The sequence below is a fragment of the Meriones unguiculatus genome, chromosome 3 (genome assembly GCF_030254825.1).
Source record: "Meriones unguiculatus strain TT.TT164.6M chromosome 3, Bangor_MerUng_6.1, whole genome shotgun sequence".
Lineage (NCBI taxonomy): Eukaryota > Metazoa > Chordata > Mammalia > Rodentia > Muridae > Meriones > Meriones unguiculatus.
Genome location: NC_083351.1, coordinates 181,637,138 through 181,662,895, shown reverse-complemented (window position 1 = coordinate 181,662,895; position 25,758 = coordinate 181,637,138). Strand labels below are relative to the sequence as shown.

General features: G+C 52.4%; 1 protein-coding gene across 5 annotated transcripts in view; it reads left to right on the top strand.

The window, feature by feature from the left end:
- The window catches only part of Akna (AT-hook transcription factor), a 45,035-nt gene that overhangs the window by 17,594 nt on the left and 1,683 nt on the right, over nt 1-25,758 (top strand). For 3 of the 5 annotated variants that reach the window (XM_060381188.1, XM_060381187.1, XM_060381186.1), the window contains 19 exons: nt 1,932-2,006; nt 6,672-6,828; nt 7,434-7,588; nt 10,180-10,239; nt 10,949-11,059; nt 11,964-12,091; nt 12,473-12,668; nt 13,971-14,134; nt 14,240-14,437; nt 15,023-15,242; nt 16,104-16,210; nt 16,915-17,135; nt 17,708-17,867; nt 20,392-20,568; nt 20,799-20,914; nt 21,494-21,622; nt 22,666-22,761; nt 23,541-23,657; nt 23,882-24,053. In XM_060381188.1, coding sequence (XP_060237171.1) covers nt 1,932-2,006; nt 6,672-6,828; nt 7,434-7,588; nt 10,180-10,239; nt 10,949-11,059; nt 11,964-12,091; nt 12,473-12,668; nt 13,971-14,134; nt 14,240-14,437; nt 15,023-15,242; nt 16,104-16,210; nt 16,915-17,135; nt 17,708-17,867; nt 20,392-20,568; nt 20,799-20,914; nt 21,494-21,622; nt 22,666-22,761; nt 23,541-23,657; nt 23,882-24,053 — 2,759 coding nt within the window. Of the gene's footprint in view, nt 1-1,931; nt 2,007-6,671; nt 6,829-7,433; nt 7,589-10,179; nt 10,240-10,948; nt 11,060-11,963; nt 12,092-12,472; nt 12,669-13,970; nt 14,135-14,239; nt 14,438-15,022; nt 15,243-16,103; nt 16,211-16,914; nt 17,136-17,707; nt 17,868-20,391; nt 20,569-20,798; nt 20,915-21,493; nt 21,623-22,665; nt 22,762-23,540; nt 23,658-23,881; nt 24,084-25,758 lie in introns of all 5 variants that reach the window. The other 2 variants (XM_060381189.1, XM_021650019.2) reach the window with 2 other exon arrangements.

Sequence of the window (25,758 nt, the reverse complement as noted above, 5' to 3'; positions counted from 1 at the left end):
TCGTCAGCTACATAGCAATAAGTCCCTTGCTAGCTTGGACTAGAGACTCATGTCTCAACAGAGCAGTGACCATGTCTATGCTTCAGGGATTATCTGTTTATTTTCAACCCCTGCTATGAAAAAGAAATCTAACACTCTGGAAGGAAAACAGTCTAATGGACATGCCCCACACACCATGCAACATCCCCATGAAGCAGCTCAGCCTCTTCCCCACTCCCACAATCCCCACTGAATTAAGCAAAGCTCCAGGTATCCAGGCATTTTGTATTTTATTGTGTTTAGCTCTGCCTTTACCCCCAGGGTTGGGCAGAGGCAGAAATAGGTCACACACACACACACACACACACACTCGGCTGTGGCTTGTTCTTTCTGCCTAGAGTCAGATGAGGCTCATGGGCAGCATGAAGGCCCATGTGCCCTTCAAGTATCTGCAGCTCTTCTTGCATTTCTTGTCTGTCTGTCTGTCTGTCTGTCTGTCTTTGCTCCTCTGATCTCCCAGTAGTCACCCACATTTTGCACCCTACTGAGGCACACGCCCTGTCTCAGGGGAGCTTGCATGCCCTCCCTTTCCCCTGACCATCGGTGTGATCAGAGCTGGGGCTTGGGCTTGTAGTCTTTCCACTGGATCACGAGCTATCACAGTCGGTACTGTGAGCTTCCTTCAGGAGATGTGGCCCTTGCAGCCTCTCCTCCTGACCTGCAAAGTCCCCAGCCATCACTGCATTGCCCCAGACTTTCCTTCAAAGTGAAAAAAATAGTATTATTCTGATATTGCCTCCTTTTACATTCATTGCTATAAATTGTCTAAAAATAAATGAATAAGTAACATCTTCCCTCATAGACCATGAGGCAACGAAGATCTTATAAATGTGGGAAAATGAGAAATATCATGTGCTTTTTCTTCTTTCCTTTTTAGGTTTATTCATTTTATTTTGTGTGTATAAATGTTTTGCCTGCATGGATATGTGTGCACTGTGTGTGTGTGTGTGTGTGTGTGTGTGTGTGTGTGTATGTGTGTGTGTGTGTATGTGTGTGTGTGTGTATGTGTGTGTGTGTGTGTGTGTATGTGTGTGTGTGTATGTGTGTGTGTGTGTGTGTGTGTGTGTGTGTGTGTATGTGTGTATGTGTATGTGTGTGTGTGTGTGTGGTGCCTTAGAAGGTCAGAAGAAGCCATCAGATGCCATGGCAGTGGGGCTACAGATGGCTATGATCCATTTATGAATGCTGGGAACCTAACAGGGATCCTGGGCAAGAACAGCAAGTCCTCTTAACCACTGAGCCATTTCTAGCCTGCCTCTCTCCTTCTTTCTCTCTGTTTCTTCTCCCTCCCCCCTCTGCTTCTTCTCCCTTCCTCCCTCTCTCTCTCTGTTTCTTCTCCCCTTTTTTTCCTTTTTCTTCTGCCTCCGCCCTTTCTGTTTCTTCTCCCTTTCTCCCTCCCCCCCCCCTCTCTCCCTTGCATCCCAGGTGACCAATGGCATCTGTTTTGTTTTTTCTCCTACAGTGAGTTACTTGGGTTTTGTGTAAGGCCAGTGATCCTGAATAGATAAGGACTATGACTTAATTATTTTTCTGTCCCTTGTATGTGCTTATGCATGTGTGTATGCGTATGTTCATGTATGTGTGTGTGGATCTGTGGATGCTTCCATATGGAGGCCAGCAGTCAGCCTTGAGTGTCTGCCCAATTTCTCCACCTTGCTTTGTTTCGTTTTGTAGACAAGGTCTCACTTTTCTCTGGTGCTCACCAATTCAGCTAGGCATGGTAGCCAGAGCTCACCAATTCAGCTGGGCATGGTAGCCAGAGTTCAGTGGGCCACCTGGCTCTGCCTCCGCACATATTTGCCACCACACCCGGCATTTTCACTTGGGCTTCGGGGATCAAGCACAGTCTTGATGCATGTGTGGCCTGGGGTGACTGCATCTTTTCTCTACAGGAGGACTACCACAAACTCCTTACCAAGTATGCGGAGGCTGAGAACACTATCGACCAGCTTCGCCTTGGGGCCAAGGTACTGGCTGGAAGGGGCTGAGCTGGGTGGATGGAGCCAAGAGCCAGGCTCCTCCCCAGGGTCTTAAAGAAAGGCTATTGGCTTTTGCATCCTGATACTCAATGTACTGACCTGTGACCTGGGCATAACTTAGCCACCCCTCGGCACCCCTCTCTCTTTCTCTCTCTCACTATTAATGTCTTTAAGTGATGGAGCCTGTGGTACCCAGGAATGTCACCAAAAGCTGTCTCCTTCTCTGTGACGTTGGTGTATGACTGCTCAGGCTGACTCCTGACACCATTCCTAGCCAGCTGGATGACCTTCCAGGCTGTAGCCCAGACTTTCTGCTCAATCTTTGATGCCTTGTGTTTCTGAAAGAGACCACACTTTCATCTTTCTCCTGTGTCTCCCCCAAAGCCTCCTTTTATCCAACTGGAACTGAGCACCCCATGTGTGGCAGGTGGAATGTTCTGAAGGGAACAGCTCATCCACACTGAGAACTGGGCAGCATGTCTCCCACCCTCCGACCTGTCTCCAGAGGAGGCTGAGAACACTGAGCTGGGACCTTCCTCTTTCTCAGGGTGAGGCAGGAAGTGGGCCAACCGAGGCCCCTGTGGCTTCCTGCTTTCCTCATATTTCTGTTTGCTCAGACATGCAGTATGTCCTGATCTGGATGTTCCCCTATAAGGAGAGCACCCCACCTTCCTGCAGAATGTTCCCCGCTCCAAGGTCCCCCTGCCATGTGCTGACCTCATGTCTTCAGCCACTTCTGGGGAACACAGATGAAGGCAACCACAGCAAGATGAAAGGGGCCTGTTGTAGGACCCGAGTTCTCTGTCTCCACACCTGTGGCCCTGCCAGGTGCGGACAGAACCCTTCCCATGTGGTTTCCTGGGCACATCTGTTGGGTTACGGCAAGGTTGGGGGGTGGGATCAGACCTTCTGTGGCTCTCTAGAAAGATAACTCTTTGGCTCAAGAGAAGTGTGAGTTCTGTTCAGGAGATTGCACTGAAAATGGCCTTCACCCCGGCCTCATTGCTACTCCAGGAGTGATAGGGCACAGCTCCTGGTCCCAACCTGAAGGGGAGAACAGTGGGACAGGGCCCAGATGCCTCACTTGTGAGCCTCGTGTTATCTACCAGAAGGTGTCCCGTGTGAGTGAGGGGTCTGGCTCCCGAGGGTGTTCTGCCTCTCCCGTGGATCTGTAAATATGACTTCTCCAGGGCCTGCTAAGCTCTTCCATTCTGTCCAGAGTCCAGAACAATGCAGGAGAGGCTAGGCCCACCTAAGAGGGAACAAGGCTGGACTTACCCTAATACCTAGGCTACCTCTGTACTCAGTAACTAGGAACCACAGTCTGATGGAACAGAGACTGACATTGGATAAACCAGTCAGAGTCCATGCCCAGACTTGCAGGCACAAGGATAAGCCAGGAGTGTCTCATAGCAGGTGTGAGACACAAAGGTGGGATGCCCCCCATGGGCCTGTTCCTGCCGGATGGTGTAGTTTCCTCAGGTCTGGGCACAGTATGTAGGACAGGCCTTCAGACAGGCAGGCCATGGTGATAGAACAGCCATCAGTGACACTGTTGACTGCTAACCTAAGTCATTTACACCTGGGCACAGAGAGGTTAAGAAACTTGTCACACAAGACAGAGGTGCCAGAGCTAGGTTTTGACCTTAAAGCCCTGGCTACAGGGCCTGTGACTCACTTACTTTGCCAAAACTAAGCCAGTACTCACTGGATCTGCAGCCAGAAATGCTGGCCAGGGAAGGCCAAGGCTAGATCTAAGAGCATCTAGGAACCAGGACTGGAGCATGGGAACCAGGACTAGTTAGGAGTCACGAGTAGGCTTTATTCTGCATGCTGACTCTGAGTCTGTGGCGATGTCACCACTTGCTCTCTTGTTGCTACTTCCTCCCAGCTTCTGTCGCCCATCTCAGCTTTAGGGGGATGTGAAGCAGGCGAGGAGACACAAACCACCCCAAGAGGAATTGGTGATGATATCACCACCTTTTGAAGTGCGTTCTCTTGCCACTCTGGGTGCAGAAGCTCCTGATGGGATCAGTGGACGGGGAAGGCTCTGCTCAGAGGAGTTGAAGCACTCCTTTCCTCCTCCCCTGTGCCCCAGTCATAAAGCTCATTACCATTTTAAAGGCTTGGAGACCACCGCTGTGCCCAGAATACTCATTTGTTTAACCCGATGTTTCCTGAATTCACTGGTCCACCCTGCACATAGTCCTGAAAGCCTCAGAGTATCACTGCAGAGTCTACTGTGTCCAGGAAGGCAGGTCATGTCAGGGACAGGCCCAAACAGCTCACCAGTTGCTAAGTCCCCTCCCTACTCCTTAACTTCCTCTGCACAGGCAGCCCTGGGGCTCTGTTCTCCTTGTTTCCGTTCTCTGAATCTAGAAGCTGCTAGGTTCTCATTGCTCCCAGGTGGGGCCTTGGCACAGTGGGCAGGGAACTCAAGAGGGTGGGGCCTCCCCTAGGATTTGGGTCACCTCCCGGAAGAAAGGGATGCTGATGGGCAGGCCCCACAGGCAGAGCTGAGCAGATGGCCCAGAGGATTATGAAAATCCAGCTTTGTTCTCAGCTAGCGAAGCTCAGGCTAGAGGAGGGGGAGGTAGTGTCACCAAATTGCACTTGGAACAGCCAGGCCCTAAAGAATGTCATAAATGAACAGGCTTCCTGTCTGGAGGCCGTGGAACCCCTAAGCCAGGCCCATCTTCAGCAGCTTAGTTCTGATGCTGGGGTGGCAGAGGCAATGAGGAGAGCCCACCTGAGCTCTTTTAGGAGTGTTTCTTTTTCACTGGCCCACCTTATATACACATAAGGATAGGGAGGATAGTCAAGATAGAGGGATGATGATGAGCTTAAGGTAATGGTGAAGATGATGGTAAAGATGATGGTGGCGGTGATGATGGTGATGACAGTGATGACGGTGGCGATGGTGATGACGATAGTGATGTTGGCAATGGTGATGGTGGAGGTGACGCTGACCGTCTTAGTTACTTGTGTGATTGCTGTGATAAGATACCATGACCAACCGACTTAGAGAGGGAAGGATTTCTTTGGGTTTATGGTTCAAGAGGGATGAGAGCCCACCACCATCACAGTGGCAGACAGTCATGGTGGTGAACAGCAAGCTGCCAGCATGCCATAAACTACAAGCAGGAAGCAAAGAGAGCAAACTAGGAATGGTATGTGGCACTGGAAACCTCAAAGCTCACCCCAGTGACGCACTTCCTCCGGCAAGGCCACACCTCCTAGGCCTACGCAAAACTGTCAACAACTGGGACCAAGTGATCAGATCCCAAGACTATGGGGGACATTCTCTTTCAGACTACCACAGTGACAACGCTGAACGTGCGGGTGGCAGCTGCCTTTCACTAAGCACTCACTTCATGCATGGAGATGCCAGCTGTGCCATCTGCTGTAGAACTCAGAGGTGTACCGTAACGGAGCCTGAGTCTGAGCCTGGCCTCTGGCTCTGGAACACGTATATTAAGCTAAGCTATCCAGACTGAGTATTGTCAGCTGTGGCTTGCACAGCCTCAGTCAGGGCTGCCCCGCTCGGCTGCTGTGTAGTGAAAGCTGTCATTGATGGCTCGTCATGGTTTCGGCCACTGAACCCCCATATACAAAAGCAGACCCTGGCTTCCCAACTATATTCACACCCCTGCTTGGAACCTGGCTTCCCCCCTGCTGACCTCCAATGTGCTTCTTCATCAGCTGCCTCCCGGAAAGCCTCTCATACCATCTTCAATGGCAGAGCACAATTCTTAGGGTTCCTCTGTACATGTGCTATCTCCTTCATTGAGTCAAACAGCCATTTGCTGGTATTTATTATTATCATCAATACAGTTGTTGGAAATATTTCGTTAAAATGTTAATGATTATTAAATATATATTGGATACATATAATAAATATTATTAGTAACAGTTATTGTTACCAGTGTAGAGCCGTGGGCTTTGGGGCCAACGTGGTATTGTGATGCAGGTTCTTGGCTGGTGGTCTCTTGGGACTTAACTTCTGGGAATTCAGGACTCATAGTGGCTCACAGGGACTGAAGCAGCAGGACTCATAGGGGCTCACAGGGACTGAAGCAGCAATCACGGACCCTGCATGGGTGTGCTCTAGGTCCTCTGCATGTGTGTTGTGGCTGTTTAGCTTAGGGTTTTCGTGGGACCCTAACAGTGGGAATGGGGGTGTCTCAGACTGTTTTCCTGCTCTTGGGACCCTTTTCCTCTTTTCTGGGTTGCCTCATCCAGCCTTGATATGAGGGTTTGTGCCTGTTCTTACTGTAACTTGTTATGCCGTCTTCCACTGATATTCCTGGGAGGCCTGCTCTTCTGAAGGGAAATGGAGGAGCAGTGGATCTGAGGGAGAGGGGAGGTGGGGATGGGAACTGGGAGCAGTGGAGGGAGGGGAGGCTGTGTTCAGAATGCATTGTATGGAGAAAGTAGTCCCTGCCTGCCTCCCTTCTAGCACCTCTGTAAAGAGGAGGTGGCTAGTAAGTCTTCAACCCCATCTGGGCTCCACTGAAAAATGATTTGTGATTCCCGGGGTGAGTACGGGGCTCCTGTGTGGAGGACAGACGAAGTCTGACTGACTCGTTGTGGCCTCTTTCCCGGGAGCTTGTCCCCACCTGGCTCCTCCCTCCTTACTTCTCTCTCCCTTAGGTGCACCTGTATTCAGACTCGCCCCAGCCCATTCAGAGCATCCACTCTGCGTCAATGCCACAAGGAAGCAAGGTCTTGTCCTTCTCTATCCCGCAACCCAGATCCGCAGAGTGGTGGCCTGGCCCTGCACAGGACTCACAGGCCTCTGAGGTCAGAGGTGAGTTGGGGAAGGAGTCAGGGCTTTTGCCACCCTCCTGCTCATGGAAGACATTTGGTCCACCCTGGATGGCAGTGGCTTACAGCCAGAGTAGAGTGTCAAGGAACTGACTTGACCAAGCTCAACATCCTCAGTAGAGCCTTAGTTAAGCCACCCGGTCTCCTGGCTCTGTGGTGTGGACACATATGGCCTCAGTGAGTTCCCACACGGAGCTGGTGAGGACCACACCTTCTATAACCCCATGACAGCTGGGAGACCTGGGGCTCAGAGAGACAGAGGCATGCTAAGGTCATACAGCTTGGAAAGGAAAGAACCAGGATTTAAACCTGCTTCTCCCTGAATAGAGTCCGTACTTGTAACTGAGAACCATCCCCTAGGTCCAGCACCACCACCTCCCAGCTTTGCTCTAGGGTAGATCCATGCTTCATTTTCTCTGGGAGTGGAGCATCGTAGTGGCCAGCCCTCTTCCTGAGCTAAAGTGAAGGTAGCCAGAAGGGGCCAGGCTATGGCTTGGTGATGTGGTGGTCTGAGGTGCCTCAGGCCTTCAGCCTCAGTGGCCTGGGAGACCGTTCTCAACCCCAGGGTTCAGCGGCTGTGTATTCCAGGGTGGTCGTCCCCACGAGCAGACCTGAGTCCCTCCTCGTCCCCCAGCATGGCTACTCCAGGGCGGCTTCCTCAGAGCCAGGGCATTGCCACGGATCAGCCCTCCGCGAGACAGACCCAGGCACTGACCTCTCAGGCCAGCCGGCTCCTGGCCAAGGTGAGTAAACCTCAGCTTTGCCCCCCAGGACCCCTCATCTCAAGGGCATGGGGCCTTGTGTGAGATTCTTCCACCAGCCCCAGAAGTCTCTGCTTCACCTCCACGTGGACTAACTCAGCCTTTCAGGAGCTTGAGTATCCCTCTTGCTCTCAGGTACCACGTGATCCAGCCTCCTTGTCGCCCAGGATAAAGCTGCAGCAACCTGTCTGTTGTCACAGCTCCTCCAAGCAGGCTTGGTGGAGTCTTGTGTTTGTCCATGGGGAGACCCGCAGCGATCTCTGACCTCCCTAGTATTTTTCTCTCTATGACAAACTGCCTGCTCTTTGTTCGTTCATTACCAAAGTCAATTCTTGATTGGTTTTTCAGCCAACGCTCCAGCTCAGAGTTGCCTGCAGGTCTTTGTCTAACTTCACACTTGGCTTTGTTCCAAAGGTGTCTAGAGAGACTTGTGAAGATGCAACGCCTTAACCACATTCTGAAAACGGAAGTAGGGGAGCTGGGGCAGAGGGGAAGTCCACATAGAGAAAAATAAATTAAGCTAGCTCAAAGCCAGTAAACAAGATGTTCAGTTGGGCCCCAAGCCCTCAGCCAAAATTACACCTTGGGCTTTAAGTTTCCTGCTCTCCATTACAAAAATATGAGCACAATCAGTACATTGCCTTGTCCGAAAAACAATTTTCCAAGCACTGCCACCATTCTTTTACTTCCTTTGTGGGGCTTGGGGAAGGGGAGCAGCTTTACTGAGATCTAATTCACACTCACACTACCCTACAACTTCCATTCAATTCAAATGTGAGCAGCCACGCGTTTTCCTGTGGCAGGGTCCTGCACCAAGGTCCGTGTTAGAAAGATGCAGTCCAGGAGGCAGCCCTGACCGTCCCACCCTCCAGCCCCAGCACCCACCCCCTTCGTTTTCTCTGTAGTCTGTCTATTCAGGACATGCCATGCGAGCTGCTTCAGCCGCGTTCCTCCTTCGTGTCTGACATCGTGGAGTTCCCCTGGTGTTTTTGGCTCCTCTGTGGCACAGCAGTGTCTGTCATTTCATCGCCACCATTCTTGGTCCTGTAACCGGGACAGCATCTCTCTTCCATAGTCAGGTCACACTGAGCAGGAGCAGGGCATGGCTAGCACACCATCCAGAGCCACACTGGCCCGCCTGGGAGCCACTGGCCTTTACCGGGCTGTTTAGATCTTGTCATAGGATAGCTTGAGGAAGGGTGTGCTGAGCGTGCAGAGCACACTGAGGGACAGATCAAATGAGACTTGCAGCCATCTCACAGGCTGGTAGCTCATGCCTGAATTCCCAGCACCTCAGAGGTCACCATGAATTCAAGGCCAGCTTAGGGTACTGAGTGAGACCCTGTGTTAAAAAACAAAACAAAACAAAACAAAAAACCCCCAAACAACAACAACAATAAAATCTCTCTCTGGACCCATTGGTAATTTTTTTTTTAAAACTGATTAAATGGCTCAGCAGGAAAGGGTGCTGGCTACCAAGCCCAGTGACCTGAGTTCCAACCCAAGGGAACACACTATAGAAGGGAAGACCTGACTCCTAAATCTTGTCCTCTGACCTCCACATGTACAACATGGATGTTCATGCACACAAGTGTATGTGTCCACAGTCCATGCATGTGCATGCACACTTAAAAAATGCAATTTAAAATAGAATATGTTTTACTAAAATTGATTTCCCCCATTTTTACATTTTAATTTCCACAAAACATTTAATTGTATTGGATATGTAGCTATTACATTTGTACTTCATATATTATATAAGTGACATGCAATTTAATTATATAAATTCCTCTGTTTCGGTTTACCCTAGTTTTCCCTAATAAATATGCCTGGAACTTGCAGGGATCCTCCTGCCTCTGCTTCTTGAATGCTGGAAATAAGGGCAGGCACCACTATGCCCAGCTCCAGTTTCTATTTTAACTATTATTTTGTCTGTGGTGCCAGGGACAGGACTCAGATCCATTCCACCACTAAACCACGCCCCAAGCTATAGACTGACACTGTGGACTCTCCCAGGGCTGAGGCCTTTCTCCGCCCACACAGGACTAAACAGGTGCTGGGGAAACCATTTTATAGAAGAGAGTCGGCATCCCTGTTTTGCATTTTCCCAGCTAGGGCTCCTAGAACAGCTCCCCACGGAAGCTGTGAGACATACACAGATACATCCTATATCTCCCTTTAGTACACCCCAGGTAGCGCCCTTACCTTTATTTGGCCCTGAACAATAGGTCTTGGAGCCTTTGTGGATGGGGATATCCAGTGAACCCTCCTTGGTGGCTGCATACTGTTCCTCAGACTGGCACGAGTGCTGCTCCTCCCACCAGGCAGACTGCAGGCAAGGTCCCTCACAGGCCTTCCTCCACATACGCGCACCTCCTATTTTTCCCAGGGCTGTCCTGGCCAAGGCCAGAGATGGAATCTACTTCCAGTACCCACCTCTCTGCTGGAAAGACACCCTACATTCTGAAGGTAGCCCAGCCCTTGCCACCTGACCCAACCCAGTGTGGCCGAGTGTGTGAGGGTCAGCACGGGGCTCAGCTTCATAGAGCATCTTCTTTCCCTCCTGTGTCTAGGTGGAGTCCTTCAAGGAACTGGTACTGGCTGGACACCTCCCACCGCAGGACCAAATCAAGGTACCGCTACCCAGTGTGGGAGCTGCACCAGCAGTGGCCAGAGAGCCTGTCCCCAGGGTTGAGTCTCTGAGTCCCCTCTTTGCTCCCCCAGCGGCTGCTTACTGTGTCATGCTAGCGACCCCTTGCTGAGCCATAGTGGCTTCTCAGACACAGAAATGTGCCATCACTGTTTTATCTCTTCATCATAAATGCCCACGGGGAGCTGTGATCATTAACCCTGCTTAACTGTGGTGATGCAGAACCCCAGAGAAAAGTGACAGTGAAACCACATGTCAGAGGGTGGCCGAGGCCTGAGCTGGGGCTGATGTCTCCCCAGTTGCGACCCCTGCCTTGCTGTAACCCGACTCCCCTCCCCCAGCTCCAGAAAAGGGCATTTGCTTTCTAACCCTTTCCCTGTTGTTTTCTGAAACTTGGAACCAGGGGTAGAGAGGAGAGGGGATCATTTCTCCCATGAAACTGTTGCAGTGGATAAATCCGTTTCCTTTGGGTTCAGGTTTTAGGTAGTTATAGTCAGATGTGTTCCATCTTTCCTGCTGTCAGTGAGGGCCCCAAGCAGGAGTGTTTGGGGCCCCCAGACCTGGGAGTTTGTGTGTGGAAAGACTGGTAGCATGCCATGGGTGAGATCAGGGTCCCTACAGAGGGGGCAGAGACCCAGGAGGAGTGTCTGTCCCCTCTCCAGAATCTCTTCTGGGTCTCTCCCATTGGACAGAGACCCTGGCAGTCTATCGGAAAGGGCCCAGTTAAAGGCACAGGGGAAGAAAAGCAGAAATCTAGCCTAGAGGAGCAGATGCAAGAGGACCCCAAGAAATGTCACACACGTGTGAGTGAGAACGTGACTTTGCCCTTGTCTGTCTCTACTTAGCCTAAGTCCTGTGAAGCCATCTTTCTGGCTACAAACGACAATTTAAAACATCATTTTCTTCTGCTCCACCCCCGTTCCCTCGTATCTGAGGAGTCTGGGGGCTTCTGGGAGATGAGATGTGGCTAGAAACTACATTCTAGGTTCAGTCTGTTCCTAGGCTCACGTAGGAAGGGACGAAGTAGGCCGGAGACCAACAGCCGTATGTTGATGACTGTTGGTGTTTACTATGAGGGCCCAGCAGAGTACTTAGGATCAGGAGCCCTGTGGGTCTGGGTTCAAGTCTTGCCTGCACAACCTGCTCACTTGCTGTGTGAGTTTCAGTAGCTTAAGAAACATCTGTGTGCTTCGCTGGCAAATTATCTCCCCACTGAGAGTCTGTTAAAGTGGAAACGAATGAGCGCTGAACGCAGTCATTTCTCTAAGAGCTACCGTGCCAGTCACCTTTATCCACAGTGTGAGGCAATAATGCCTTCGGTCCTCACTGTCTGGGGAAGGTAGTGACTTTTATTATCTGAGTGGCACAGTTTTCACATCAGGAGCGTGTGTGGTGTGTGTGTGTGTGTGTGTGTGTGTGTATGTGTGTGTGTGTGTGTCCTGTGGGGACACAGTGGTAGGATATTTGATGCAGCATCTGACCAGGTACTACAGGGTCCAAGAAGAGCCAGTGGTCTCGGGGCTGGTTCCTAGGCTTCACGTGTCTGGTGGCAGACAGCGGCCCCTGGGCAGAAGCCTCCAGAGGTGCTCAGCCACAGCCTCTGTTTCTCAAGCCCCATGTGAGTCCCCCACCCCAGACCCACCTGTCCATTGTGTGAGTGTGGAGCCCCTAAAGCAGGCACTCAACGCTGTGGGCCCTGTGTTTCAGAGTTTAGAGCAACTGAGGGCTGCCCATGTGGCTCTGGAGGCAGAGTACCTGCAGGCCTGCAGCAAACAGCACCTGAACCCACAGCCTGATGCCTCCAAGGGGAGTCCCAGGACCCTCCACCTCTGCAGGTAGGTGCTGGGGAGACAGGAAGACAGGCAGGACAGGCCCCTGGCTCCCTCTGTCTCCAGGAAGAGGACACTCGTCACTGTGTTACGGGAGCAGAGGGGTCCCCTGTCCTAGTGAGCAACGTGTCTAGAGCAGAGAATCCAGTCCCTTTAGAAACGTTTCAAGCTCCTCGTAGACTATGGGGAAACTGAGGTCTACTCAGAGTCACGCAGCATGGGTTCAGCAGAGGGGACAGAGCTGAGGCCTCGTGGTCCCAGTGGAGTCTTATCATCTTGCTGCTGAAGTTCTTGGTGTCATCAATAATGGCTTATGTGGACCTGAGAGGACACTCCCAGGGTCTCTGATTTGACTCCTATCACCATACTGATATTTCCTCCTTCCAGGGAGCTAGAGGCAGAGATCTACCACCTGGGGCAATGCCTGGAAGAGCTGCAGGACCACATGGGTCAGACCCATAGAGATCCAGAACCATGCAGGACAGACCTGCAGGATGGCACCCCAGACATGCCCTTTCTGCCCGCTCATCTGTCCATGCCTTCAGGACCGGTCTCTTCACCAGCTGTCCAAACCTACCAGGAGGTACTGCTTTACCCCATTGCAATGGGCAGTCCCCATTTCTTTTTATTTATCCCATAGTTTCTTCTCTATATACTTAGAAAGTGTGTGTCATAGTCTAGGCCCTATGACACATGGTGGGGATTCAGTGAGGACAGAAATGGAGAAGGTGACCTCTGCCCTTTTGGAGTTTCTGAATCTGAGAACTACTTGTAGAGGTAGTTATCATTTTGATAGCACTCTGAAAGGGAAGCACAAGTTCTGTGAAAATGAAGGGAGGGCGCTGTAACTGACTGGGACACAGAAAGTGTCTCTGCAGAAGTAATGCTTAAATGAGATAGTAGCATAAGCAGGACTTGTACAAAGCAGAACAGTCGTTCAGTGGAGAGTGAGTGGGCTTTCGTCTGCCATGTTGCTGGAGACACCAGTACGGATCATGTGAGGCTGGAGCTCGTGGCTCATGTCTCATACTTGAATTAGACCCTTCTTAGGTTTTTAGCAGAGCATGGCAGAGGCACCTGCAAGTCAACCAGTACGAGGCTGGGTGTTGACAGAGTAGAGGGAGAGAGGAGTACATGAACTTAGCCAAGACTTGGAAGGTTCACTTGATCATATTTGGATGGCAGTGAGAGAAACCACAGCTAGGCTGGCCTCCAGGCCTGGAGGGAGGGACAAGGGGTGTGGGTGCTTACACAGCTGAGGCACCAGACGCAGCCTCTGGTGTCTTTTGACAGAGCCCTCTTTCTGCACCGTGGTCTGTTGAGGGACAACCACTTTCCCTGGGGTGGGTGAACTGTGGCCACACAGACGTCACTGGTGGCAGTCCCGTGTCCCTGGCCCATGGGAACTTGCCTGATGGTGAGGAGCAGGGTAGGTCTAGTGTATTAGGTGAGTGGGCTAAAAAGGCTGGCCCTCAGGGTTGGGGGTCACCCTGAGCCTTGCCCAGTAGAACAAACAACCCTGGCAGGTGGCATTTCCTGTGCTGACAGGAAGTGCAGATGGCCAGGCTACATGGGAGAGGTGAGGACAGGTGCCACTGGCAGTCAGTCTGCCCTGGCTTTGGCATGGCTTTAACACATCACACCAGCCTCAATTTCTGTGCGAGTTATGTGCTGGGGCTCTGAGGAGAAGCCATGTCTGCAGTATGGCTGGCATGGAGCTCAGCTCACAGCAGCCAGCATGAATACCCTGCGGTCTTCACAGGAAAAATGGCAGGAGACAGGCCAACACGTCCACTGCTTCCTGTTCTTCAGCATGTGGCAAGAGATGGCAGAGGCAGGTGCTCAGTTTGACGATTAACCTCTGTCTCCCACTTCCTTGGCACAGCCTGATGCCACCACCACTTCCCCTGGAAGATCTTTCATTCTCCCCATGAGCAAAGAGGTGGGCCTGGGGAGCATCAGGATAGAGGAAATCGGGAGAGATCTCCTGGACCCACTCGGGGACAAGGAGCTTCAGGTGGAGCAGGACTTCCATGGCCTTCTGGAGCGGTGAGTGTCCATAGGATGGAGGCAGTCTCCAGTGCTGGGCCAGATACAGGGGGTCCTACTTGTCTCCATGGGCAGAGGTGACATGCCCTGGGCATCCTCCTGCAGATACCTCAGCACCAAGTCTCTCCCTGAAGACCTGAGGGTGGAAGATGAAGAGGACCTTGGGGAGGAGGAGGAGCGGGATCATCATGGCACCTTGGAAGTTGATGGTCCAGCCTCAGCTCTGGGGAAAACAGATGCCGTGAGGGTACCACCAGGACAGTGCTCAGCTCAGGCTAAGAAAAGCCACAGGGCTGCTCTCCAGTAAGTCCCTGGCCTCTGTCACAGGCTCCGATGTCCCACACAGGGGTGGCCATTGTCAGCACAATCAAAAGAGTTAGGGAGGTAGCTCAGTGTAGGAATACCTACCTGCTAAGCATGATCCAAGTTCAAGTCCCATTTCAGGGAGAAAAAAGTATCTAGCTTGTGATATTGTTGTCATGTTTCTTATATAATTTTCAAAGTTAGTTTCTACCAAACTCTGTTCTTCCACTTATAATAACATTGTCTTTTGAGTCCATGGAAATCTGTGGAAATAGCTAACGCAGGAAAGGGGGCGTGTGAATGCTTGGGCTCTCAGGACCTCTGCTTCAGCCACATCTTCATGTTTTTTATGCTGTGGTGTACCGGGTAGGTTACTTTGGCTTCTCACATTACCGTTAAAGGGAGTACGAGGTTCAGAGGTAGAAAGTGTTCACAGCTCGGTGACAGCTATGATGCGCCTCCAGGAATATGAGTCTGATGCCAGAGCTTGCCCCTAGACCAGTGCTCTCAGGATAGGCTGAACCCCCAGGTCTGGGGCACCTGGCTCACGTGGGGGCTCACAAATGCTGTCTCCGTCCCTGCTAGGGAAGATGAGGAATGGGTGGTTTCCATGAAGCCACCAAGCTTCCGGACATCCACGACCAGAGAGAGGTACACAGCAGGCCTGAATACAGCTGAAGTGGCTCAACGGGGCACCAGGCCCATGGCTTCACATCAGAGCAGTCTGACTAGCCTGGAAGAGAGTGGGCCCTCAGGGCTCCTTCCTCGCAAAGCTCTGCTTCAGGCTGGCAGGTCCCATGCTGAGGTGAGTGTGCCTGTAGAATGGCCAGAAGATTCCTTGGTGTTTGAGCTGTTTTTGCCCTTCGATTGTTTTACCCTGCTCCTGTTCCCGCAGCCATAAGCCTGCCCACCCATAAACATTTGGGCCCAATACCTCCTCTAGCCCTGTCCTCGGCTAGCAGCCTCCTTCTAGAGCTGTGGCTTGTGCCCATGTGTCACCATGTGTCAGAACTGAGACCTGGTACCTAACTGTACCATTTGCACCAGCAAATGCTAATTCTCAAAGTGTTGCAGGGGGAAAGGCCATGGATGAAATGCCACTGAGACTATGTATATGTGCGTATACACACACACACACATACAAACTACATACAACACACATGCATACCACATGCATGTATACCTACATGGATATACACAGGCACATATGCACACACACATGCACACCTACATATAGGGAAACAAATACACATGGAGCATGCACATATACACACGTCTGCAATCCTAATGAACCAATGACAGTCTCTGCAAGAGACCTGAGCCCTCTGAGGTGGCTGGACCTCCTGACCCACATGTTCCCTAAGTCCTGCTTTAAGTTCATGTGCTGGCATGTGCATGACATATGTTGTTCTAGGCATCTCTGCAGCACATAGAACTGCCCACAAAAAAAAAATGGGTTGAGGCTTCCTCCTCCTCCTCCTCCTCCCATCTTGCAAGCCCTAGCATCTCTTCCAAGAGCCCAGATGGAGCCCAGTCTTCAGGGCAGCAAGGCCTGCTCAGTGTCCTCATGGGACAGGGAGCCTGGGGGTGTGAGGCCAGGATCTGGGAAGGGCTTCCCACTGCACAGGAATGCTTTCCTCAGACTAAAGAACGTGGCCTGTTCTAGGAGCCCTGGATGCTCTCACCAGAGATAGACAGTGGCTTCGTGGGCTCCGAAACCAGCATAGTGTCACCCTTCACCCAGACCCCCGAGCACCGGCTTTCCCATGTCAGGTATTCTAACCCACCACTATCACACACCTGGGGAATCTTGAAAATCCAAGTGTCCGTGGTGGCCCAGAACAAGGGCCAATGGCATCTGCATACCCTCAGTGATGGTTCCTGTTCTTGTCATTCTGACAGAAGGGAAGAGAAGCTGCAAGAGCAAAAGTGGCTTCCTCAATATCACTCCTCCCATTAGCAACTGTTCAGAGATACGTTTTTCCTAAGCAAATGCAGGGATAAATGGAGTGAGTAGATCAGGGCTGCAGGGAGGGTAGTATGAGACAGCAGATGCTACGGACCAAAGAGTGTCAGCGTAGCAGGTGGAGAGACACCGGAAGGAACTCAAGGAAAAGCTGAGGGTGGAGGGGATCTGCAGGAAAGGGGGAGCAATGCAGTCACCATGGAGACTGGGGATCCCAGGGTGGGGCGCTGGCAACCTGGAGCCCTAGCTGGCACTCAGGCGTGCATGTGAAGGAGGGACTAGAACTGTGAAGAATGAACAGAGTTCCATTCCTGCCCTATATGTCTGACAGGTGCACTGTGAGGCAGATGCCTCCGCTGAGGCTGTTCTCTGTCCCCAGATAGATTGAGATTCTGGACATGTGCAGCCCTAAGGCTGAGAGTTCGAGCTTTAGCACACAGAGGGGCTTGGGTACCATGGCTTGAGGCCTTTCTGTCTAACCTCAGTGTGTCCCTCCTCCCCTGGCCTCCAGCACTCTAGGGACATCAGCTCAGCACATCACTGCTTCTGTGCCGGGTGATGGAACTTCCCATGCCAAGGCCAGGGTCTCTGTGGTTCCCTGTGGTTCCAGAAGAGCTGCTGAGGCTGCCACACCCAGATGCCGAACCCAGCGGCATCCATCCAGCCCAAACAGCTCTCTCCAGCAAGGAGCACAGACCTCCCACCTGGAGCAGGCACCAGTGGCTAAGATGGGTGAGTGGGGAGCCTGGGTAGGCTGTAGCCTGGAAGTGACCACACTGTATGAATTGAAGCATCAAACAGACAGCTTTGTGATGTACTTGAGGGAAGGAAATGCTATGGAGATTCACCACAGGGGAGCAGAAAAGAGAGCTCAGTTGGGGAAATGCTTCCTTTCCGTTTGATCCCCAAGAACCCAAGTGAGAAAGCAAGTGAGTGACATGTGTGATCCCATTGCTGGGGAGGCCAAGATGGGTGGATTACAGGGGCTCTCTGGCCAGCTAGTCTAGCCAAATTGGCAGCCCCCAACCAATGAGAGGGACTGGGGAGATGGCTAAATGGTCACTTGCAGAAGATCTGGTTCTAGTCCCATTGTCTGCATCAGGCTCGCACAATTGCCTATACCTCCAGCCCCAGGGAAATCTGACACCTTGGGCCTGCAAAGACACCAACTTGTGCACGTCTGCGCACGCGCACGCGCACACACACACACAGACCCCTACCTTCCCACCTCGTTTTTGCCACCCTTCAGCTGATGCTCCCGGGCTCATTTCTGTTGCTCATGTTGCCTCTTTCTTCATCTCTAGTGGTTACCAGGTCTGAGCTCAAGAGACAGAAGCAGATTTCCAAACATCTTCCTAGTGGAACAACCAGCCCAGCCCCTGCCCCAGTCCCCACAGCTGCCTCCATGCCCCATGGATCAGCAGAGAGCACTGCCAACCTCCTCCTCAACAGGACAGAGCGCGAGTAAGTGGCACAGTCTGGGCAATCCCGCCTCACTAGATGGAGAGTGGAGGAGGCAGAAGGCCATGACAGTGCCCCTACCTAGCTTACACATTCACAGTGTCCCAGCCAGGGCCATGTGTGCCTTCATCTTGCCTCCTAGCTCAGGGCTGCTTTATGAGACCTCTTCTCTAGCTAATGGGAAATGATCGACAGGTACATTTTTCTGACTCTGAGACCTACCCCCTCAACACACACACACACACACACACACACACACACACACACACACACGCCTTGTTGTATGACATCTATATTGCAGATTAATATCAAGCTAGGCATGGAGATACATCCATGTAATTCCAATTCCTGAGAGGCAGTGGGGAGGACCATGAGTTCTGTACAGGCCTAGGCTAGATGGTGAGAAACTGTCCTGTCTCTCAGTTGTTTTCTGCTGAGATCCTTCCTTGACTGAATAGAAGACCATCTGTTACTTCTTGGAACACACTGGGAACTTTGCAAGGCCATCCTGGCTAGTACGCTCATGTTTGTTGCCCTGTGAACAGTTCTGCCCAGCAACTGGTGTTCTGTGTTATGGTCTGAACTGAATTTGTCTACCCCTGTAGTCTTTGGACCTATGTGTAGTTGTATGTATGTGTGTGGAGGAGGGTGAGGGAGAGAGAGGGGAGAGAGGCACATTGGCTCATGCTGTACTAGGCCTTGGAGATATAATAAGGGACTGGACACTTCTTGGCTCTGGAAAAGCTCGCCAGCTCATAGTCAAAGAAGCATGCAGGCACTCTCAAATGTGATCAGTCCTTCGCTGGTATGACGCTGGGCTAGAGAGGAGGAGATGGTGTGTGAGATCAATAACTACAGACACAGCTTTAGAAGTTCCCTGGCTGCCGCTGGGGTCAGTTCAGAGGCCAAGGGGTAAAGGCCAAGAAGGATGCCTCAGTAGGGGAAAGGTGACTCCAGACTCAGAAAAGAAGGGACATTTTTAAGAAGAGCTATTGTGGTGGCATACTGCTGTGCTGGCATGCCCTGGGGATTGGTGGTCATTAAGCCTCAGGGCGTGTGGGGAAGGAGGGCCTGAAGGACTCTGATGGCTGCTTGGCTTGCTTGCTGGTTCTTGGGCAGGGTCAGGACCGAGTCTTCAGAGAAAAATGAGCTGCAGTCCCTACTGAACATCAGGCAACTAGTGTTAAGTCAGGAAGCCCAAGAGCCTGGCAGATCCAGCCAGAGGACAGATGACACCCAAGGCTGTGTTCCAGGTCCCAGGCCAGGAGGCCAGGTTCTGTGTCCCACGTCTAACCAGCTGCTGGGTGTTCTCACTCTCCTGAAGCTACCATGGCCCCTGGGCTTTTCCTTGGTAAACCCCAGCACGAGTCTCCCTGGGGATCACCAAGGAGATCTATGCTTGCTACACACACAGCTTGCTTGGACACGGCCAGAGGGAGGTCTCCAAGCCTTCCTGAGCAGTCACCACAGAGATCATGTTTGCAAGGAACACTAGGAGACACTTGCCCAAGAGTTCAGGGATCCTGAGGGGAGTCCCCAGCCTGGGTGCCACACACGGAGTGGCTCCAGAGCTCACCTCAGCCCAGAAGATGGCCATGCCAAGCCCAGCCTCTAGTGGTGCTCCACGCATAGGGTCTGTGTCTGGATGTTGGTTGGTTTGTTCTCAGCAGTGCTGGCAAGGCTCGCAGGGACCCTGAGAGCTCAGTGAGGTGGGGACCTAGCAGGCCGATACGGGCGATGTTGCTCCCTTTGGACAGGAGGGTATAGGTGAGAAGTGGGCAGCAGGCAGCCTTGCAGAGAATATCTTCGTCTCCCACCCTCTTGCTCCACAACACCAGGAGCATGTGGAATCCCCTATCTCTCCCTTCACTCCCCCTCCTGAAGCCTGAGTCCAGGAATGCACCCCACACCTGATGCTTCTGTGGTTATGAGATGGGATGCTTACCCTGCCTACCCGTGGGTGAGGGTTACGGGGGCAAATACACTGCAGGGACATCTTCGCTGGGAGCAGCATAGACAGTAGGAACACCTGCAGGAACGGGAGCAGGTGGTCCAGCTCAGGCAGAGGTGCAGCTTCTGAAAGGAGGTAGGGAAGGTGGGGCGGCCCTGATCAGGCAGGACAGGGTGGAAAACCTACAGGCATTTGTTTGTGTGCTTTCTATGTCACCCAGACTGGCCTTGAAAGCATGGTGGTCCTCCTGCCTCAGCTTCCTGAGTGCTGGGAGTGCAGGGGTGGCCACCAAGCCAGCTTCAGTGTTTTCTATTCTGTACCTAGTCTCTGTCTTGAGAAGCTGAGCCTGCAGGTTACGGGGGTCACCCTCACAGGTGGGTTCCCCAGATTTGCTTGTGGAGCATAAACGCAGAAAAGTTGTAAGGTGTGTGGCAAGGGACATTCCAGAATCACCTGGTTATACAGTCTGACCTTGTGTCTACAAAGACACAAACCACCCCACCCAGGCAACACTGGGGTCCCACAAGCTCTGTTATTTGCTCATATGTTCTTGTTTCTGTCTCCCCGCCACTCCAGCCAGGCCATCAAGGATCTACAGGCAGAGGTATCACGGCTCCGCCTAAGACTCGAGGACAGCCTGCACCGGCCACACCCAAGAAGCCCAACTCCTGTAGTTTCTGCTTTCAACCCCTCCATCCAGACCCAGAAAAAGCTGGAGGATTCCTCACCCTCCTGGGGCTCCCGCTATAGCAGGTAGAAGACCCCACCCCCAACTCCTACCTCTGTTCCCTATAGGGTGGGCCAGTCTCTGGCCCTCTCTGGGCACATGGACTCAGACGCTATACTCTCCCCATCCCCCAACATGGTCATTCTTATGCCTTTCCCCCACATTTATTTAGTTTATGGCAGGGGAGCACATATGCCATGGTCATCTGTGAAGGCTGCCCCCAAACATTATGGTGGTCTCTCTTCCGTCTTACTAGTAAATCCATAGAGAGGCTGTGTGTGGAGCCGAACGGTGTCGAACCAACTGGGCCAACAGGAAGACGGCCAGCCAGGTCCTCCTCGGTGCCTCGGGATGCTCCCAGACTGTTGATAAGTAAGTGAGCAGAGGCTGGGGCTGGTTTCTGGGGTCCCCGTCAGCATGTTGGCTCTGTGGCCAGGGAACCTAGAAAAGCCTGGAGAGGGCCGTCGGGCGTGTCTCTGCGCTCTGAGATAAAGCACATCTCTAGTTTTAAGCACCTTAGACTGCAGTTACCACAAGGGATGGAGCTGAGGACGTTGTTCAGGTGGTCCCAGCCTCCATTGCAAGCAGGATCTACACTCTGCTGAGGACCCTGAAGTCCAGAATGCAGGGACTTCACGGACAGCACAGCTCTGGAGTTTGAACTGGGGTTCAGCCCCAGTTCCTGTTCCTGGCCAGATTGTCAACTGCTCCGAGCAGATAAAGTGACAGCAAACCATGTAGAAATAGCAGCATCTGCCCCGCAGATACTGCACAGGTTTATGGTAGCCACAAGCTACAGGCTGAGATTCTGGGGCTATGGATTCATGGTTCCCTGGGAAGACCCAAGCCCAAAACCCAGATATCACCCTGACCCCTGCCCTTGTACTGTGCTCACGCCTCCAACAGAGTGAGCCCTTCACCTGCCCCTCTGAGGCTCCCTTTCCACCACAGGTTCCGAATCTGAATCGCTTTCCCCTTGGCTGCCATCTGATAAGAACAGGACCTTTGAGGAGCATCCCCAGGTGGCACAGGAGGGGGTGAATCGAAGGGGAAGAGTCTCCTTCCGGGGTCAGTACACAGGTGAGCTCAGCACACCCAGCAAGTGTCCAACCATGGAGCCCCCATCCTTGGCCCATGGCTTATTTTTACCTTGTTTATGTGCACATGTGTAAACACGTTTGTGTGTATGGGCACATGTGTGCATGACTGCATGTGCATGTGTGTCCTCATATGTGTGGAGACCGTAAGTTCTTGCCTGCTATCTTCCTCCATCCCTCTCTGCTTTGTTTACTGATGCACTGTCTTAGTCAGGGTTCCTACCACTGTGAGGAAACACCATAACCAAAAGCAAGTTGGGGAGGAAAGGGTTTATTCAGCTTACACTTGACATCACTGTTAATCATCGAAGGAAGTCAGGACAGGACTCAAAACGGGCAGGAGCCCAGAGGCAGGAGCTGATGCGGAGGTCATGGAGGGGCACTCATGAGCTCATGAGCTCACGGCTTGCTCAGCTGCCTTCTTATAGAACCCAGGACCACCAGTCCAGGAATGGCACCACCCACCATGGACTGGGCCCTGCCCATCAATCACTAATTAAGAAAAATGCCTTACAGTGAGATCTTACGGAGGCCATTGAGCCTCCTTCCTCTCTGATGACTTTAGCTTGTGTCAGGTTGACACAAAACCAACCAGTGCAAGCAACATCTCTGACTGAACCTGAATCTCAGCAATTCAGGTACTCCATGGCCATCTTGACCTGGGAGTCCTTGCCCCCACACCCCCAGGGAGAAACAAGACATAAGCAAGGAAGCCACACGCTGACTCCTAACCATGTCCTGCCTCTGCTGGGTGTGCTAACCACGCCCACACAGTAAGGATGGCAGCTGCTTCTCGAAGCAGGGATGCAAGGAGCCTGAAAGAGGGTGGTAGTAAACAGGCATCTGTGATCTACACACACAGGCACACATGTGTACAGGGGTACATTCGTGGCGAGCGCACTCATACGCGCACAGGAGACGGCAGAGGACAGCTAGCAAAACCACCGGAAGTTCAGGAGAGGGATGGTTAGACTATTCCCGAATCCACACAGGTGCTGATGATAATCTCTCTGGGTTATTCTCCAGGCCAGGAGTACCACATTCTGTCCCCCAGGGCCATCCTGAAGGACAGTGGCACAGCCTCCTGTCCCCGCTGCCAGCCCGCTAGGACCCAGGACCCAGGTAAGAGACAGCAGTCTGGTTAGCGGAGGCTCCCCATTGGGAATTTTTATCAGGGATGAGCACAGACTGTTTTATGAGAGTGGGTAACCCACTCAGGGACGAACAGCTTCCAGGTGGTACAGTCTGTATTTGAACCTGGGTCTTCATGCTCCAGAGCACTGGCCCCGCACCTCATGGACAGACTTTCCCACTCACTTTTTCACTCACTCACTCAGCACCTACCAATATTGTCTCTAAGGAACCATCATGGGAGCAGAGAGGTCGGGGCAAACACAGACCTGGGGTACATGACCAGACCGGGAGTGGGAGGTTCCCAGGGGGTGTGCTGGCCAAGTGTGGCCTGGGGAGCAAGTGCACAAGCCTGATGCTCAGCCAGGGCTGGCACTGGGTGTCTGCAGTGAGTACTATGGGCTGTTCCTTGACCCTCCACTGACCCTGCTTTCCTGCTGGCTGCCCTGCGCTCTCATGGGAGGATTGAGACTGTCCAGGAGGCAACATGGCCTTGTCATCTGGAGGGCCTGCACCAGATGGCCACTTCCCTTGGCAAAGTGCTACCTCATGAAGCCTAAGTTTCTTTAGGTGTAGAGGGGAGATAGGCAGAGTAGCTAGCCCAGTGAGGTGCTGGGGCATTGTGGACTGACACATGAAGGTGCTTAGCAACTAGCACGTTGTCAGCACCTGCTTGTGTCATCATTACTATCCACATTGTCCTCAAAAAGCAGCCTGGGTAGCTCCTGCAGGGGACCTTTCCAGACCTCCTTCTCTTTCTTCCCTTCTAGACAGTCCTGTCTCTAGAGAGCCGCTGGGAGCCGCTGCTGCTGACACCCTCCGCTGTCCTCTGTGTGGCGAAGTCAAGTCCACTGCAGAGGCAGATGGCCCCAGCCCAGGCCCCTCTGGTAGGAATGAGCACTCAGCATCTTCCTCTAGTCATGGGCTTGGCCAGACCTTGGGAACACTCTAAGCTCAGCTAGAGCAAACTAAAGGAAGCAGAGGAGTGCCCACCCAGGGTGCCCCACCCAGTGCCCATCACCCCCACGTGCAGCACTTGCTGGCTACCCCACCGTGCTTGGCTGCAGGCTGCCCACATCCCCACATCTCTGTGTCCTCTCTTCCTTTACAGAGAAGAACACCCCAAGGAAAGCCACAACCTCCTCCCCCAGCCCCAAGCGGAAGAACCGGCAGATGAACTCGCCAGTTCGAGTGCCTCCTGGACTCTGGTACCTGGCTGCTGCACCCCCAGCCATGGCCTACGTCTCCCTGGCTCCCGTCTTGCCTTACCCCCCACCCACTGTGTGAGTCCTCCGTTCCAGCTGCCCCAGCCTGTGGGTACCTGCAAAAATCAGCATCCTTACATTATGTCAGAGGGCAGTGGGCCAAGGGTAGTGACTTCCTGTAATTCATCCATATGGAAAATGGAGTGCACGCCTGACATTCTTCTAGTCACTCAACAAATCCTTAGGGGGCAGATTGTTGGGTGCTGGGGACTCAGGGGTAATCTAGGATGGCAGGAGGGCCCTGTCTCCAGAGTTACAGCTTCCTGAGGATTTAGAACCCTAGCCATCTTCCTGTCCTAGTGAGCAAGCCTGTAATAATGAATATGTGTGTATACATATGTATGTAAAGTGGATATATATATATATATATATATATATATATATATAGTGGATATATATATATATATAGAGAGAGAGAGAGAGGGTAGCTAGCTAGATAGTGTAGGTTCTATCTTTTCTCTTTTTCAGTTGACTCTCATTAGTGGAATGGTTTGGCATTTAGGCTTGAGCGGGTACTACACAGCTTTCCCGCACACTAGGCCCCTCCCCCACAGCCTGTTCCCCATGTCTGTGTTCATAAGCACTCCTGTCACTGCCAGAGAACCAACTCGAATGCGCCAGTATTAACAAAGCATGCAGTTTTCCTCTAGCATTCTTGATTTATCTTCAATTCCGGGGTACCTTCAGGATCCCCTACATTTCATTGGCAACTCAGGCTCCTCTTGGTGGTGGCAGCTGCTTCCTGTCACCCTGTCTCCGTGACTTTGGCATGTGTGGGTACCAACTAGATGGTCCTAGGATTGAGTACACCTGCCAAGAAACAGAGAGCAGGCCCGGCAGCCTTGTGACGCTTCAGACATGTTTGTGTAGAGCCTGCTCTCGTCTCATCACTGCTGTGGCAGGGGCAGAGGACTGCTTCCTTAAGCCTCAGTTTCTCTATCTGTGAAATGGGGGAGTGGCTCAGCCAGGTACGGATTGTGAGGGTTAAGCAAGACATGTGTCAAGACCCCACTTGGATGTTTGTGGAGTTGTCCTGTGATTCCGGGAAGTGTCATGACTGAGGAAATCTCACCTTAGTTCTCTCTGCAGCCCCCTCTCCCTTCTAGTCCTAGCTGTCACCAGCTACTTTGCAACCTTAGTTTCCTCCACTGTAAAATGAGTCAGCTGGTCTGCCTCTGTGGATAACGGGGTGGTAACTGCCTCTATGGCAGCTGATGCAGTAGGAACAGAAGCCCAAGGCGCCAGCAGACACTGGACCTCCATGAGGGGCCAGGTCTGGGCACAGTTTCTCCTGCCTTGGTTGAGTCTGGAGGGTCCTTCGGGGAAGACTTTCTCCATGTCTAGACCCTGATGCACATGGTATGGACAACTTCCAATGTTTCCTGTTCCTGGGCGGGGGAGGCTTGGTGCCGCTTAGCAGCCTGCGGGATCCTCGGGTTCTCTACTGTCCTCAAGGCAAATCTTTACAGTCTGAGGTTAGAGGGGCGCTCGCAGGCTGTGGTGGCCCCAAGGAAGGAGAGGATTAAGTGGCCAGCAGTTGGAGAATGACTTTGGGCAGATCGTTTTGGCCCCCTGGCCTGTTTCTTCTTCTGAGAAACGGTGGTCAAGATGATTACATGTAGGAATGTATGGAAGCCAGAGCTTCATCAAGGGTGGCCAGGAGCCTTCGTACTTCAGGTATAGGGAGAGCAAACCACACCTCAGATTCCTTCTTGATGGGACA